This window comes from Equus przewalskii, chromosome 3 (assembly GCF_037783145.1).
Source record: "Equus przewalskii isolate Varuska chromosome 3, EquPr2, whole genome shotgun sequence".
Classification (NCBI taxonomy): domain Eukaryota; kingdom Metazoa; phylum Chordata; class Mammalia; order Perissodactyla; family Equidae; genus Equus; species Equus przewalskii.
The window spans coordinates 23109620-23126739 of NC_091833.1; the positions used below are offsets into that span (position 1 = coordinate 23109620).

Here is a 17120-nt window from a genome sequence, read left to right on the forward strand (position 1 = left end):
TATAGATACACACGTATTTTTTTAATGAGCATATATTAGTCTAGTAAGCAGAAAAATACAAATAAAAACAAATCATGATTAATTAGTAAAGCGCTTCATAATTATTTTAAAATTTCTTAACATAATGAATGATGGGTATAGCTCTAATTTATCCATCCTATGAACAGCATAATCAGAGTTCTCACTTGGTCATAACTCGGCAGAGCGTGACACTCCATGGCTAAGAACCAGCTCACTCGGTCAGGCGTGTCAGATGGCTGATGTCTCCTGGCTGCCATGACTGACTACTGCTGCCTGAGCAGACAGAGCAAGTGCAAGGAGGAGAAGGCCAGCCCGGATCCTTGAAGGATTCACCCACCCTTGCTGCACCAATCTCTCGGAAGGGGCTGGGATTCACCGACGTCCGTGTTTGTCTCCAAGACTGAGGTTTATAAAAGCAGCCAAGATGCTCACTCAGGGAGAAACAGGGATATCCTCTGCCATAGGGAACAGAGGTAAAAGGGATCAGCTGGACCGTCTCTGGACTTTAGGAGAAGGAAGAGGGCTCCGAGGGCAAGAGAAACATTTGTGATAGATTTCAGTGAAGGGACAGAGAACGGGGGCAGCTCACAGGCCTCTCTGCTGCTGCCGCCCAGGCTCCATCCATGTGGCGGGGCTCACACCCCCTGTGCCCCCTGGGCCTCTCCCGAGCTCTACCTCCACCTCGATCACTTCTGCAGGGGCTGGAAGCTGGGCCCAGCACCCCTAGCCAGAACACAGGCCGGGGACCCTGGGGCCAGCAATTACCAGCAGGAATCAGATTATTGTAAAGTTGGGGAAACCGTGGCTTAAGAAAGGGGGAAAAGGACTAAATTCCCCAAAATGCAAAAATTTCCTCCTACCATCCTCCATCATTTGCACAACTTTTGTCAAGTCCAAATGTAATTTAAAATGAGGTAGGTAGTTTCTCTCCACTCGTGCCTTCGTCTTTGTGGTGACTGTCGAGGCCTGTGTCAGGAAAGCACTAGTCTCCCGTGCGGGGGGAGTGCCCAGGGCAGGCACCAGTGACTGCTGGAGCTTCTCAGTTGGCTATTTTCTCAATTTCATCCAAATCATCTGTGTCCAGTCTTTCTATTTTCTTATCTGGGGGGACAAAAGAGAATTCAAAGAGAGATCAACATGGGGCTACCATGGAGAGACACTTAGGAAAGGGACAGCACAGCAGGGAGAGAAGAAACTCACAGGTGTCTGCCCCACCTAGGGACGTGCCCTGCCTCTGGCCACAGCCATCCTTCATTTAACTCCAGAGGCTTCCGGTGCCTGAGCAAGGGACACTGATGGCACAGTCAGAGCCCAGGCTGCTCAGCTGGCCAAGGGGCAACTGTCATTCGAGTCCCTGAGCCCTGATCTCTCCAGGTGTGATGAGAATGTCCATGGTGAAGGAAAGGAGGGGAATGTGGATAGGGACACAGGCCTCTCTCAGGGCCACAGGAAAACCCACCCTTCCCCCTGCCCCTTGGACTTGCCCCTGTAAGGACAGGGCCCCGGCAGGAGACACTCCCAGGGACTCACTAAAATGCTCCTGGATCCTGTTCAGGATGTTCATGCTGTGCTTGCTGTCGACCATGTTCACCGCCAGGCCCCTCTTGCCAAAGCGGCCAGTGCGCCCAATCCGGTGCAGGTAGGTCTCGTTGTCCGGGTTCCCGTCCTTGTCCACAGGAAGGTCAAAATTGATGACGACAGACACCTGTTCAACATCAATACCTGTGTGAAGGAGAGTTGCAGAGGAGTAAGCACAGGAGACAAAATCATTGTCGCCCAGAGTCAAGCCATGTATACCAACTCTGGGTGGGAGGAGGGCTCTGGGAGGGGCCAGCTCCGGGATTTGGGAACAAGGCAGAACCCAGAGGAAAGAAAGAGAACTCTGGCAGGACCTAACCAAATTATGCAATCAGTAAGAGAGCCTCTGCTAGATAAGGATCTGGAGAGGGTGCCCCAAGAGGAGCAGGCGCTCTTCTAAACCAGGCAGATGCCTGTTTCCTTCCACCACGTCAGGACTCCTGGCTTCTGTGAAAGTTCTTATCTGCTGAGGGAGTCCAGTGTCTCCCAGAAAAGAATGTCACCCCTCACCCGTTCTCCCCCAAACCATCTGAACTTCCCATATCCAAGGGTTTCTCCTGCTACCCGGAGCCCGGCAGACCAGGACACGTTCTCTGCTCACCACGGGCACACACGTTGGTGGTCACCAGAACCTTCTCTTTGCCCTCTCGGAAGCGCTCAATCACTGCAGCCCTCTGCTCCACCATCATTTCACCACTCAGCAGGGCCACCTGGTGGCCTTCTTTTGAGAGCTCTGCTGCCAGCCAACTAGCTGTTTTGCGGGTCTAGAAGCAATAAAACATTTGAGAAATGAAGTTACTTAAAGAGAGTTGTGTTTTTTTGTTAGTGAGGAAATTTGTCCCTGAGCTAACATCTGTGCCAGTCTTCCTCTCTTTCATATGCGGGATGCTGCCTCATCATGGCTTGATGAGCGGTACATAGGTCCCCGCCCAGGATCCGAACCCATGAACCCCTGGGCCGCCAAAGTGAAGTGTGCGAAGTTGACCACTACACCACTGGGCCGGCCCCTAAAGAGAGTAGTTTTGATCTTGAACATTCTACCTGAAACTTTGCAGCTAAGGGTTACATATCCTAAAATTGTTAATCTGATGTGGAGTACCAGGAACTAACAATGTCACCTGGGTAGTAATCTTACAAAAATATTTAACCTGAATATAATCATGAGGGGGAAAAATCAGAGAAATTCCAAAAGACCACTAACTAAGCTGGACTCTTCAAGATGTCCAGAGCATGTCAAGCAAAAACCAAAGAGGGGAAACTGTTCTAGATTAAGGGAGTCTCAAGAGACATGACAACTAAATGCAACAAGCGATCCTGGACTGGCTCTTAGGTTTAACAACAGCAGCCAAAAGCAATAAAGAACAGTGTTGGCACAAGTAGGGAGAGCGGACGATGGAGCGCATATGAGATAATATTATTGTGTCATTGTCAAAGGTGTGATAATGGTTTTGTGGTTATGTAGGAGCAGGTCTCATTCTTAGGAAGCGTTAGGGGTAAACTGTCATGATATCTACAGCGAACTTTAAAATGATTCAGCGAAAAGAAAAGGTACAGACCAGTCACACACACAACCATATGCGTAAGGCAAATTGGCTTAATGTTGATAGTAGGTGAAGGGCATAAAAGTGTTCATTTTGGGGCCGGCCGGTGGCACAGCAGTTAAGTGCACACGTTCCACTTCGGTGGTCCAGGGTTCGCCGGTTCAGATGCCGGGTATGGACATGGCACCGCTTGGCAAGCCATGCTGTGGTAGGCGTCCCACATATAAAGTAGAGGAAGATGGACATGCATGGTCGCTCAGGGCCAGTCTTCCTCAGCAAAAAGAGGAGGATTGGCAGCAGTTAGCTCAGGGCTAATCTTCCTAAAAAAAAAAAGTATTCATTTTATTTTTTTCACCTTTTCTGTAGGTTTGAAAATTTCAATCCTACAGTTCAATAAAGTTGGCGGGAGATGCCACTCTTAAAAAAATTTTAAAATTACAGAAACAAGTCTTCCAATAACAGAGTATGACTTGTCTTATTCTCACATCCCTAACAGCATTTTGCAGTTTTCTTCAGAGATCTTAATATTTATTCCTAAAAGAAAAGCCTTTTTGCTATTATAAATGAGCTCTATCCTTCCACTTTCTAAGTGTTTGCTATTCGAGACTAGAAAACCACTTATTTTATATTAATTTTATATTCAACTATCTTGTTAAGTTTCTTATTTTTCCTACAAATATCAGTTGATTACCTTGGGTTTCCTAATATTGTATCACCTACAAATAACACAGAGTTCAGGGGGCGCCATGCTTAGGCTATGCACCCCTCAGGATCCCACTGTTACTACCACTTAAGAGGAAACTGTCTCTTACATCTCCACAAACCATTTCCTTTCTGCACAGAGAGGGAACCTGGTCCTCCTTGGTGTGAAGGGGAAGCTGGCTGACAGGGAGGGGACAGGGCACACCCTCCAGGAGAGCTCCTCTCCCAGCAGGCCTGCAGCTGCTGCTGCTGCTGCTACTCACATGGCAGAAGATCATGGCTTGAGCAATGGTGATGGCCCCGTAGAGGTTACACAAGGCCTGGAATTTCTCATCTCTGTTATTGCAAAGGACGTAATACTGCTTGATGGTGTCCAGCGTCTCCTCCTCACGCTTCAGTTTGATAATGTTAGGATCTGGGACCACTTTCTGGGCAAATTTCCACACAGAGTCTTCAAAGGTGGCAGAGAAAAGCAGCATCTGGCAGTTTCTGGGCAGCATCCTGCAAGGAAAGGCCCAGGTATGTGGCATGACCCTGAGTTTTTACTGGAAGGAACTAAAGCAGAGCTTCCCCAGGCTTGGATGGTCTACATGCCCAGAAAGGTGGTAAAGTTGGGGAGGAGAAGTGCAGGGAGGAGGCAGGAGCAGGGATGGGGGTGCTGGTAGATTCCCTAAATCTCATTCCTCAAGCCATGGTCAGTGCTGACATGGCAATGGCTCATCAAATAAATGATCGTGAAGGTTCCGACACAAAGAACCCAGCAGGGGAGAGAAGAGGAGTTGGATACAGCAGGAGAAGACACACAGAACACAAAGATTTTACTTGCAGATCAAGAGGCCGAGAAGTTCCTCCTGCCTCAGAGTTCCTACCTCTGGATGCGGATGCTCTGATCTTGGTGGCCCTGAGTAGCTATCATCACGTCAGCCTCATCCAGAACGAACACTTTGATCTTCTTGGGGTCAATGAACTTGAGCTTGGCGCACCAGTCCAGAACGGTCCCAGGGGTGCCAATGACAATGTGCTCACTGATCTTCTGACCTCTTTCCACTGCGGAGACAAGATGTTTTCTGTGGGTACTTCCATGGCAAAGCCAGCTCTGGAAATCAAAGCTGTGCCTATCCTTCCAGGGTTAGAACAAATTAACTCCAGATTGCAAAACACATTGAGTGTTATCCTAACGTCTTGGATTCTTCTGCTATAAAGTGGGCATGATGCCTATCTCACTGCATTGTGGCCAGGATTAAGTCCTACACAGTGAACCCTCAATGTGCATTAGTTCCCTTTTCCTATTTTCTCTTATAATTCAACCTCATCCAACCCTTTCTCTTTATCATTACTCTTATTCTTTTTTTTGAGGAAGATTAGCCCTAAGCTAACATCTTCTGCCAATCCTCCTCTTTTTGCTGAGGAAGACTGGCCCTGAGCGAACATCCGTGCCCATCTTCCTCTACTTTATATGTGGGACGCCTACCACAGCATGGTGTGCCAAGCGGTGCCATGTCCACACCCGGGATCTGAGCCAGCAAACCCCGGGCTACCAAAGTGGAATGTGCAAACTTAACCGCTGCACCACCAGGCTGGCCCCCATTACTCTTATTCTTTTCATACCATCAATTCACTCACGGTTCACTGATTTCCTTCTAAATTGGTAGTTCTGAATTCCAAGATCCTCGCCCAATGATTTTTTGCTTTGTTATCTGGTATCTAGATATTCTAATTGTGCAGACAGTCTTCCTAAGTATGAATTCTCTTTGATTTAAAAAACACTACATTACTCTCAAACTATAGCTGGTAGTGATACCAGCCCTGATATTGGTTTCCCTTCATTAAACCCAGCATATATGGCGTTAAAACCAAAGTACCCATTCCCTGCTTACTCCCTGACTTCCTTGCTCCAGAAACCACTATCCTCCATGGAGACAAATGGCCAAGTACAAGCACCTGGATTCGTTATGTCCTCCCCACAAAGAGATACAGGCTGGTGGGAAAGCTGCTGACCAGCAAGGTCATGGGCTCTCTCCTCTCTGCAAGTAGTCTCAAGGCCAAAGAAAGGCTGGTGGGAAAGCTCCGACCAGCAAGGCCATATGCTCCCCTTCCCCTACCTAAAACCCCAAATAAAAACCCTTCCTTTTAGCGTTTCACGGAGTTTGGGATTTCAGCATTAGCTCTCCTTTCTCCTTGCTCGGTACTGTGCAGTAATAAAATTCCTACTTTCTTCCACTACACCCAGTGTTAGAGATTGGCTTGCCGTGCAACAGGTGAGCGAACTCACTTCAGGTTCAAGATCAGTAGGAGTTGAAACTGATACAACCATCTATCAAAATTACTAATGCATTCAGCCTTTGACCAAAACTTCCACTATTAGGGATTAATCATGTAGGTATAGTAATATGTGTAAAATAACATATATGCAAGGATATGTATGTATTAAAAGGTAACTAATTAGCAAAATATGATATACCCAATGAATGACATCAATAAAAGTAGAAAACTGTTTAGGAACTGATAAAGAACAATCTCCAAAATACATTGTTAAATGTGGGGGAAAAAGCTGCAGAGCAGTTTATATACGAAAAGGGGCAAAAAGGAATACATATATGTACATTTTTGTGGGCATGTACATACACATTATGTATTCACACACACACACATATTATTCCTTGCCTGTAGTCACAGAGAATATCTCTAGTAGAATACATGAGAAACTGGTTAGTACTGGATGCCTTTAGGAAAGAGAACTAGGTGGTTGGGGGGCATGGGAGAAAGAAAAGTTTCTACCATATATCCTTTTCAATTGTGAGCCATGTGAATGTCTTAACTATTTTAAAAATAAATAAAATTTAAAATTTGAGGAGAAAGGGCCTTTTGTTAGGAATCCATCAAGTATCCATTGGAAAAGTTTTAAATTAACTCTTAAAACTACTGTGGTTCCCTTGGGGCCAGCCCCATGGCCGAGTGGTTAAGTTTGCGCGCCTTGCTTTGGCGGCCCAGGGTTTTGCTGGTTTGAATCCTGGGTGCAGACATGGCACCATTCATCAAGCCATGCTGAGGCAGCATCCCACACGCCACAACTAGAAGGACCCACAACTAAAAATACACAACTATGTACTGGGGGGCTTTGGGGAGAAAAAGGAAAAATAAAATCTTAAAAAAAAAAAATACTGTGGTTCCCAATGCCCACTGCCTATCAATCAAAACTGAACCTTTTTAAAAAATGATATATTAAATGTAGTTAATATAGTAATCCTTCACACACAGTGAAGTCCTATGTTATTACAGAACAATCTAGAGAAGATATACGTTGTCACAAGATTCTGGTACACTTCACTTAAGTGTACCCATCAATTTGAGATGTCAAATACACACACACAAAATTACCCAATCTACTAATTTGTGGATAAAGTACTTTTGCTGCATGCTGAAGCACAATGGTTTTCTCCAGGAAAACCTCTTTTGTGATTGTGTGGCGAGCTGAAGTAGCCATTTTGGTTTGTTGACTGACAAATTATAGATATTCAAGTCAGGAATTTGACACACACTTTCTTGAAAATGAGCAAAGAAAGCCTCTCTCTTAATGAAAACAACCAACTGTATTTGCTGCCATGACAACATTTAAGCTTTCAAGAGAAAATTAGAATTGTGGAAAACTTGTATGTGCCACTGTAAGTTTGCGAGTTTCTTGATGTGTATAAACTCCTCCAGCGAGTCTGGTTGTGATACTAATGCATGCAATTTAAAATTTTTGTACAACAAAACGTGTCAACATTTGGAAGATCAGTATAACTCAGATGATATTTTCCAAATGACCAAGGCATGATGTTAAAAAATCATTCTTGGGCAAAAGATGCATTCAAAATGCAAGCGAGACCAAGGAATTTTAATGTAACAGTACAAAAAGCTCATAATATGATTTCAGATACCACATTACAACTAACTTTTTTTTTTTTTAAAGATTTTATTTTTCCTTTTTCTCCCCAAAGCCCCCCTGGTACATAGTTGTGTATTTTCAGTTGTGGAATGTGGGATGCCACCTCAGCATGGCTTGATGAGTGGTGCCATGTCCGCGCCCAGGATTTGAACCAGCGAAATCCTGGGCCCCCGAGGCAGAGCACGCAAACTTAACCACTCGGCCAGGGGGCCGGCCCCTACAACTAACTTTTAAGTAATTACTACTCACTAAATTTTGGTGTAGTATCAAAGAAAGAACATCTAAAATTATCTGAAAGGCTAGATTCTCTCCATGTTCTTCAAAGAGAACATCTCACAATGGATTAAATACATGAGCAGATATGAGAAAGATTTGCAAAAATGTAAAAAAAAGTCATTCTCACTTTCCTTTTTGTTTTAGAAATATAGTTATTTTTCATAAAATGTAGTATTTATAAGAACACATAATGGATCTATTACTGTTGTTTTTAAGTGAATAAATAAGTATTTTAAAGATTTCTCAGTTTTACCTTCTTATATGGCAAATATCGACAGATATAACCCATAAAAACAAAAACACTTTGGGGTCCACAATAACGTTTAAGAGTCATAAGAGAATGCCTAGACCAGAAAGTTTGAGAACTGCCGCTCTAGGCAACTATGCACTGCTAGGTCAAAGGGACCTCTCTCTTCAGTTTTTCTAGGCAATGCCAAACTGTTCCCAAGAGTGACTGGACAAACACACACACTCCTCGCCAGGAGTGGGTGAGCATTCTGGGCGTTCCACGTCTTTACCAACACTTGGTATTGCCAGACTTCATTTCTGCCCATCTGAGAGGTATGGTGTGGTTTCCATTTACATTGCCCTGATGACTGATGAGGCTCATCGTCTTTTCATGTTTACTGGCCATCTGAGTTCCTTCTTTTGTGAGGCGCCTGTTCACCTGGGCCTCTTTTGTCCATTTTCTGATTAGACTGATTACTTTTCTCTTATTGTAGTTTTATGTATTCTGATAACTTTCTAATGACCTATGTTCTCATGAATCATTTAAAACCCGCCCCTCCTTCCCATTTTGACCCATATTCTTTACATTACATTCTGCAGTACACAGGGAAGAAAGACTTGGTGGAAAGATTTCTGATTTTGATAAGACCAGGTGAACTGAACATGCTTTTAGTTTACTTAAAATATTTAAATATATTTGCTAAAAGCAATGAAGTTGGCCTCTGAGGTCAGACTGAACCAGAAAGCTGAATATCATCATCACATCTTCAAAATTCAAACACCCAACCACCGTCACTGCTCAGTGCTTAGGTCTCAAGCCTTCATACTCACATTTATTGCCTCGAACAGCATAAGCAAGCTTTAGTTCCGGATGAAATTTGCCCATCTGCTCAATCACTTTTCCTGTCTGAAGCGCCAGCTCATACGTTGGGGAGAGGCACAGACACTGACAGGGAGATCATAAAGGGTGAGTTCAAGAGAGCCTTTCAGCAATAGACAATAGGCTCTAAAGGAACAAGGACGTTGGTGTCATCACCACTTGAACAGTGCAGGGAACCACCTCCTCTTCGACCAGGCCCACCTTTCAGTTGTACAGTGAAGCCTTCAGTAGGGAGCCCTAGCTGGGTGGATGTCTTCAGAAGCCTCTATTTAAGGCTGTTGCTGCTTCTGACTGAATTCCTCCCAGGTCAGGGCCTGTTGCACTAACCTAGTCTCCTGAGCTGCAGTTGGAGGCATGAGAAACGTTCAGATCCCTCCAAGGGCACCCTCGTTAATCCCCCACCAGATGGCACTGCCTTTCCCAGGGCACACTAGCCAGGGCCCCCAGGATCCCCCAGTCCTCACCTGGGGGTACCTCTCTGCTGGCTGCACTCGGCTGAGCATGGCCAGGACGAAGGCAGCTGTTTTACCAGTACCAGACTGAGACTGGGCAATGAGGTTCTGTGGGCTGGATCAAGGAAGAGAGATGAAAATAATATTGGTTAAACACAATCAAGTGTCCAAATGTTCTTTCTGGCTGACAGCAATATAGATTTTCCCCCTTTATGCTTCTAGTATCCAGGTTTTCTGCATTGAGCACAATGATAAATTTTTCATATGTCATTAAAACACTGCTCAAATATTAAGGAAAATAATCCTTGTTTCAGATGGGTTCACACCAAGAAATCCTCATTCTAGACTCTAGCATAGCTAGAGCGCCCTAGTTTTGTAACCCAAGGGCCCCCTGGAAATTAAGACTGCAGAGCAGAGCAAGATCTGTGCCCAGACAAATCCCTGAGGACATTTTCTGCCGAGCCATAATGTGTCCCCAGGACTCGGCTCCTTCTGTGTGTTCCCTTTTCCCATCTTTAAGGAAAATGAAAGATACCAAGTTAGATGCTTCAGACGGAACTTTCACATTTTACTTTATGTAACCCATTGCCATAGAAATAGGTGACATTTTTGTCATTAAAAAAGAAAAATAATAATAGAGTTGAACAAAAAAAGTTGCTACCTAAAGTATGATACCATTTATCTGAAGTTTAAAAATACATAAACTACTCTTTAGATTCTTAGGGACGGACACAGAGATATGTAGTAAAAGTATAAAGAAACGTGAGAGAATGACGACCTATTTCAGGATGAAGCTTATTTTGGTGGGGGAGGGGGATGTAAAAGGAAAGGGGTCCACAGCGGCTTCAACTGTCAACTAGATTAATGATGGCTTATTTCTTGGCAGGATGGGGTCACAGATGTTCTTGGTATTGCTCTTGACATCTTTTTACAGGTCTCAAAAATTTCAAAATAATTTTTAAAACCTCAATTTTTAAAATTGCATAGAATAACAGCACTAACTTTATCAGTTTTTATTGTTAAGTGGGAAAGGCAGAAACTGTACAAAATTCCATCTGACTCTCTCGGCACTTGCCCAGGCTGTTCCCTTGAAGAAACATGTTGCCCCAAATGGCCCATCTTGTTCTCAGGAACACTACAGCTGTTGCTGGAAGACGTTAAACTAAATTCAGAAGAGATGAACCCCGGGTCTGCATACTCACGGCTCAGCGAGCATCATGGGTAACGCATTCTCCTGTATCTTGGATGGACGGTTGAAGCCCATGGCATAGACTCCCTGGAGAAGCTGTGGTTTCCTAGGAGGCCAGGGAGAGAGAAGATGGATTCCTAGTTGTTAAAATTGTTTTAAAGGCTTAGAATTTTATCTTTCCCTATATGTAGCAGAGCAGGATGCTTCCTATCTCTATCAGATACATTTTCTATGCCTTAAAAAACACTATCTAAAACTAAACCAAACCATCACTTTCCCCACTAAATCTTACTCTGCAACTATTACACAATTCATAAAATACAAACTAGATTCCTTTCTTGGAGAAATTCATGCTTCAGCAGACTCACAAATATGGTTGGCCTTGGATGACAACTGTTCCCTGGATCCTGCAAGCATGGTATTTATTAATTCATAGTATAAATCACAGAAGACATGTCTAAAAACAAACACTGCTTGTATAGTGCTAGAATACAGAAGTCCCTTTAGAGAATGGGATTTCAGTTTTAATTTCTCAGTGCAGGTGTTAAATTGAACCACAATCATTTTGTGTTCCATTGTCCTTCCAAAGTCAGCTTTGCAAATACTAGGGACAATCAAGAGGTATAACTGATTCAGCCAGTTTCTAGGAGCTGATCAATAGTAAATAGGTAAAGGATTCAGTTAACATACTGAGCTTTACAAATGCTCAGATTTACTTGTTATGTCTAGTCAAAATAGACTTTAAAAGCACCAGCTCCTTACTTAAGCAGCTATACAACAAACAGCAATTAAAGTTGCTCTTCCATCGCATTTACAGTAAGTTCTCTGCTACCTCTAGGTTGATAGGATGTTTAACAAAAATCTCACACCAGACTGCTTCTAAAGAAAAGTCAAACCAAGTCAAGACTTCTGTTCTCTAAGCCTTTCTTGGAGTTTAACAGGCTCTCTAAAAGGCAAATTATTCTGGTATATGTTGGTTCTCAGACCTGAAGAACTTTGAAACCCTAACCTTTGATGTCTTCTGTTGGGAAGAAAAGGCTGTGAAGCTCAGCAGATTCTGATTTGGTTGCCAAAGAAACAAAGTCACTACCAAATGAGGATTCAAATGATCCAAGAACTTTTAATGGCTCATTATTTTTCTTTAATTTTGCAGATTAATTCAACTATTTTAAGTACAAAACAGACCAAGTACATCAGGTGACCTAGGTTTCACTCTGTTTCCTTTGGCTGCCAACAGCTAAATCAGAGACAACCTGCCTTTTCAAAGAGGACCATTTATCACTGGTTGACCTGAGAGCTCACGTCCTTTCAACAAAAGGAATTTTAAAAAACCATGGATACTCGGAAAAGCAAACTACCAGTTCAGGAAACAACAGAGCACATCCAGCTGCCCTGAACAGTTTATAAACAGAAGCAGAGACAACAGATTTGCGAAATGAAGCTCTTGACAGAGGAAATACACATAGAAAAGTATAATTTCCTAAAATGATTAAAAAAAAAGGCCACACCTTAAAAAACTTGTACTTAGCTATTACTTCATTAACCACCTGATTTGCTTCTAGTTAGCTGTCGTATTTTAAGTGTCTCTTTCTCTGAAGCAGTGGTAATAGTCGGCAGGAGTGTGGCCACTATTTGCCCACAGGGGGCATACTATAGATTTGCTGAACAAAGGCAAAGAATCCATTTATGCCACCACGTTCCTATTCACCAGCTACTTCTGTCTGATTTGGGTGCTGGCAGGCAGCAAGAACAGTAGTTATGGTGGGTGTTACTCATCTCACACAGCACAGTGGCACGTCCATAAACCAATGATCCGTAAATATCTCTTTACTTATTGAACCAAACCAAAAATGCGATGTGACTTTTCATAATTCCCTGCCTTTAAAATAACAGCACATTAGAAGTCATTCTTACAGCACAATGCCATAAATGTGCTCCCTTAAGGCTCAATTCTGGGTTATGGATTTTTTTTTTTAATTCTGGAACGCTGAAGGTTGCTTTCCACTGTAGGTTCCGGGAATCCTGTATGGGCTCTCTGACAGATTTTATAAAAGCAGATAGACTGTTCTTAAGACCGTAAACCCTGGAGTCTAACAAAAGGGCTTACCTAATAAGAAATGTTCCTGACATCCAGAAATCACCTGTCAGCCAATATTTTATTGAAAGTTCTAAGAGCATAAAAGAAAAAAGACTTTCAGCTATGATGAATAAATTTGTGGCATTTAAAAATCCCTACCAAGAGGAGACCTGGGTAGCCAAGAGATTACAGTGGGAGGGAGACCATCACTGTAAACTTTTTCACACTCCTTGACTTTTGAATCGTGTGAATTATTTAGTTAAAGAAGCAAATATACTATGATTTTTAAGAATAAAAGTAAAATTCCCAAGAATTTCTGAGATGGTAAGTTTTATAAAGGAGGGGCTGGCAAGGAACCAATACTCACAGCCGAAGCTCCTCAAAGGACTTCACTGAGTAGAGGGGGGAGTTTGGATCCCGTTGGAGCACTTCCACCTGGTTTGTGTTATCGACAAGGTTGCTTCTGATCAGCTTGTTGAGTAAGGACTGGGCAGCTCTGTCCTCTGTCAGGAAGAAAGCAGTAGATTTTCTTCAAACTCATGTGGCAAACCCCACCCTCATGAAACCTCTCTCTCCCTGTCTCTGTACCAGCACCTGAGCAGCCAATCAAAGCTGGAGAAAACCACGATCACACTGCCTGGCACAGAGACTAGCAGGTCTCAGTTTAAATGCTCGACCACTAGACTTAAGTGGACTGAGCTGCCCAGAGAGTCTTTATGTTTCTACACTGCACTCATTCACTCTCCATCTTCTCAGACCTCCATCTATACATTCTCTTCTCTTCTCAAACTTCTAATTCCTCCACATTCTCACTCACCTGAGGTCCCTGCTACTAACCTCACCGGGAAGTAAAAGTAATCAGAAGTACTTGCACACACTGCCATGACACACCCACACACTCACCTGCATCCGTGCCCACATTCTCCACCTTCCCTCCTGCAGTTACGGATGAGCAGCCTGTGCTCCTCAGACTAACCCTTCATTTGTACAACAGGTCCCACCCTTCTTGCCTGCATGGATATTTCTCCGGGCACTGACTCTCTCTTATATTATCAGTTTCCCCCTCCACTGGGTCATTCCCACCAGCATGTGAACACATTTTAACATCTCTCATCATAAATCTTCCTCCTTTACCCCACATCCTCATCCAGTTATTGTCCCATTTCTCTGCTCCTCCTTAGGAAACATTCCCTAAAAAGGCTGTCTATACTCATCATCTCACCTTCCTCTCCTCCCCTTCTGTCGATGTACACTGAATACGTTAACCTCCCCTCCTTGACCTCAACAGTCCTTGTCAAGCTCACCAGTGACTTCTAAACCAATAAATCAACTGAACAGTCAATTTTTAGTTCTTCTCTTCATCAGGTTATTAGCTATATTTGACTCCCTACTTTTGAAACACTCCCTTCTGGCTTCTGGGACACCACTCTCTTGGTCCTCCTTTCATCTCACTGGCTGCTTCTTCTACCTCCTTTGCTGACTCCTCTTCATCTCCTCAATCTTCTAACTCAGAGTGCCTCTGGCTCCAGAAAGGCAGTCTTGGGTCATACACTGTCTCTTGCTACAGGGTTTCAAAGAGCAATTTACCTTTCTCTTCGTCATCTGTTTTCTCTGCAGTAGCACTGGTTTTGATAACACCTATGCAAGAAAACAGTTGTTATAATCAGAAAGGCAAATAAACCCACCCAAAAGGTGGGACAATGTAAATACTAAACCTTATTTAAGTGATCAAAGTGTAAACAGTTGGCATTTCTTTATGTTCAATGGATTTTTACTTCCAGGAAGTTTTTAAGTGCCAAAGAAAATTTCAAATTTTTAGAAATTTTCTTTTCACTGATGTCAAAGTGATCAGAATATGTCACCTCTGATTTACTTATCCTAATATAGAATGCTAATAATATTAGCAAATGTAATTAGACATGAGAAAGAAAATAAAAGTATTAAAAATTAAAAGGAAGAGGTAAAACGATCACTTTTTGTAGAATATGATTGTAAACTTGCAGGACTAAGTATCAACTTAAAAATGACTACAAAATAAGATATCTCAATAAAAAATAAAAGAGCTAGGTACAAAGTAAATAAACAGAAATCAGTAGCTTTCGTAAATACAAAAATGACATAAATGAAAAGATCCTATTTATAATAGCAACTAAAAAGATAAAATACTGCACCTAGAAATAAAGTTAAAAAATATGTGAGACTTACATGAAGAGAAACTGAAATACTCTTAAAATAATGCAAAGAGCTTTAGCTAAAAGGCAATAAATTAAAATGGAGCTCTAAGATATTCAATTAACCCAAAAGAAAGAAGGAAAAGAGAGGCAGAGAAATAAAACATGAGGGGACAAACAGAAAACAAATGATAAAATTGCTAACCTAAACCCAACCACATCAATAATGACATTAAATGTAAACAGATAAAAGACTCCAATTAAAACACAAGAGATTATTAGAATAGATAAGAAAAGCAAGATCCAACTGTCAGCTATCTATAAGAGGCACAATTTAAATATAAAGACAGTGGGGCCAGGCCCCATGGCCAAGTGGCTAAGTGCGCATGCTCTACTTCGGCGGCCCAGGGTTTCGCCAGTTCAGATCCTGGGTGCAGACATGGCACCGCTCCTCAGGCTAGGCTGTGGCGGCGTCCCACATGCCACAACTAGAAGGACCCACAACTAAAATATACAACTATGTACTGGGAGGATTTGGGGAGAAAAAGCAGAAAAAAAAGATTAAAAAAATAAATAAATATAAAGACATAGATTAGTTGAAAATCAATGGGTGGAAAGAGCTATATCATGCAACCAGTAAGCATAAGAAGGCTAAAGTGGCTCTGATAATGCAGGATTCAAGACAAAAAGCATCACCAGAGATAAAGGGGGATATTTCTAATAAAAGAGTCCCTTCATCAGGAAGACATAAATGTGCATACACCTGACAACAGATCTGCAAAACACAGGAGGCCAAAACTGACAGAATTAAAGGGAGAAATAGACTATTCCACAACTGTAGCTGGAAATTTTAATACCTCTCTTTCAACAACTGAAAAAACTAGACCAAACAACAAAAAACAATCAAGACACAGAAGATCTGACAACACTATCAACTACATTGGCCTGATAGACTTTATAGGACACTATACCCAATAACTGGAGAATATGTATTTATAACACCTGGTAATTGGGGAAAGTCAAATACTGTATGATCTCACTCATAAGTAGAAGATAAAAACAAGAACAGGGGCCAGCCCGGTGGTACAGCAGTTAAGTGTGCACATTCCACTTTGGCGGCCTGGGGTTCGCCAGTTCAGATCCTGGGTACGGACATGGCACTACTTGGCAAGCCATGCTGTGGTAGGTGTCCCACATATAAAGCTGAGGAAGACGGGCACGGATGTTAGTTCAGGGCCAGTTTTCCTCAGCAAAAAAAGAGGAGGATTGGCAGCAGATGTTAGCTGAGGGCTAATCTTCCTCAAAAAAAAAAAAGAAAACAACAACAACAAACAAACACATAGATACAGAGATTAGATTGGTGGTTACCAGAAAGCAAGGGGGGGAGAGAGGAGAGCAAAAGGGGGTGACTGGGCACATGTGTCTGGTGATGGATGGTAATTAGTCTCTAGGTGGTAAACATGATGCAATCTACACAGAAAGTGAAATATAATGATGTACACCTGAAATTTATATAACGTTATAAACCAGGGTTAAAAAAAAGAGAAGAATACCTGGCAATTAACCCCAAACCCTGCCTTCTTTTGGATTAATCACCAAGATAGGTCATATGCTGGGACACAAAAGAGGACTTAAAAATTTAAATGGGTTGAGGGATGGTTCAACATCCGCAAGTCAATCAACGTGATACACTACATCAAGAAAATGAAAAACAAAAACCACATGATCATCTCAATAGATGCAGAGAAAGCATTCGACAAGATCCAACACCCATTTATGATAAAAACCCTCAATAAAATGGGTATAGAAGGAAAGTACCTCAACATAATAAAGGCCATATATGACAGACCCACAGCCAACATCATACTCAATGGACAAAAACTGAAAGCCATCCCTCTGAGGACAGGAACAAGACAAGGGTGCCCACTTTCACCACTCCTATTCAACATAGTACTGGAGGTGTTGGCCAGAGCAATTCGGCAGGAAAAAGAAATAAAAGGAATCCCAATAGGTAATGAAGAAGTAAAACTCTCGCTGTTTGCAGACGACATGATCTTATATATAGAAAACCCCAAAG

At 42.6% G+C, this 17120-nt stretch overlaps 1 protein-coding gene across 1 annotated transcript in view; it reads right to left on the reverse strand.

Moving 5' to 3' along the window:
- Nucleotides 1-17120, reverse strand: part of LOC103552403 (ATP-dependent RNA helicase DDX19A) — a 24812-nt gene continuing 7692 nt past the window's right edge. Inside the window, exons 3-12 of the mRNA XM_070613867.1 lie at nt 14460-14510; nt 13240-13375; nt 10809-10901; nt 9619-9721; nt 9106-9220; nt 4712-4889; nt 4106-4343; nt 2201-2363; nt 1552-1743; nt 1-1122 (exon numbers count right to left, since the gene is read on the reverse strand). Coding sequence (XP_070469968.1) covers nt 1061-1122; nt 1552-1743; nt 2201-2363; nt 4106-4343; nt 4712-4889; nt 9106-9220; nt 9619-9721; nt 10809-10901; nt 13240-13375; nt 14460-14510 — 1331 coding nt within the window. The 3' untranslated portion in view covers nt 1-1060. The remainder of the gene's footprint in view (nt 1123-1551; nt 1744-2200; nt 2364-4105; nt 4344-4711; nt 4890-9105; nt 9221-9618; nt 9722-10808; nt 10902-13239; nt 13376-14459; nt 14511-17120) is intronic.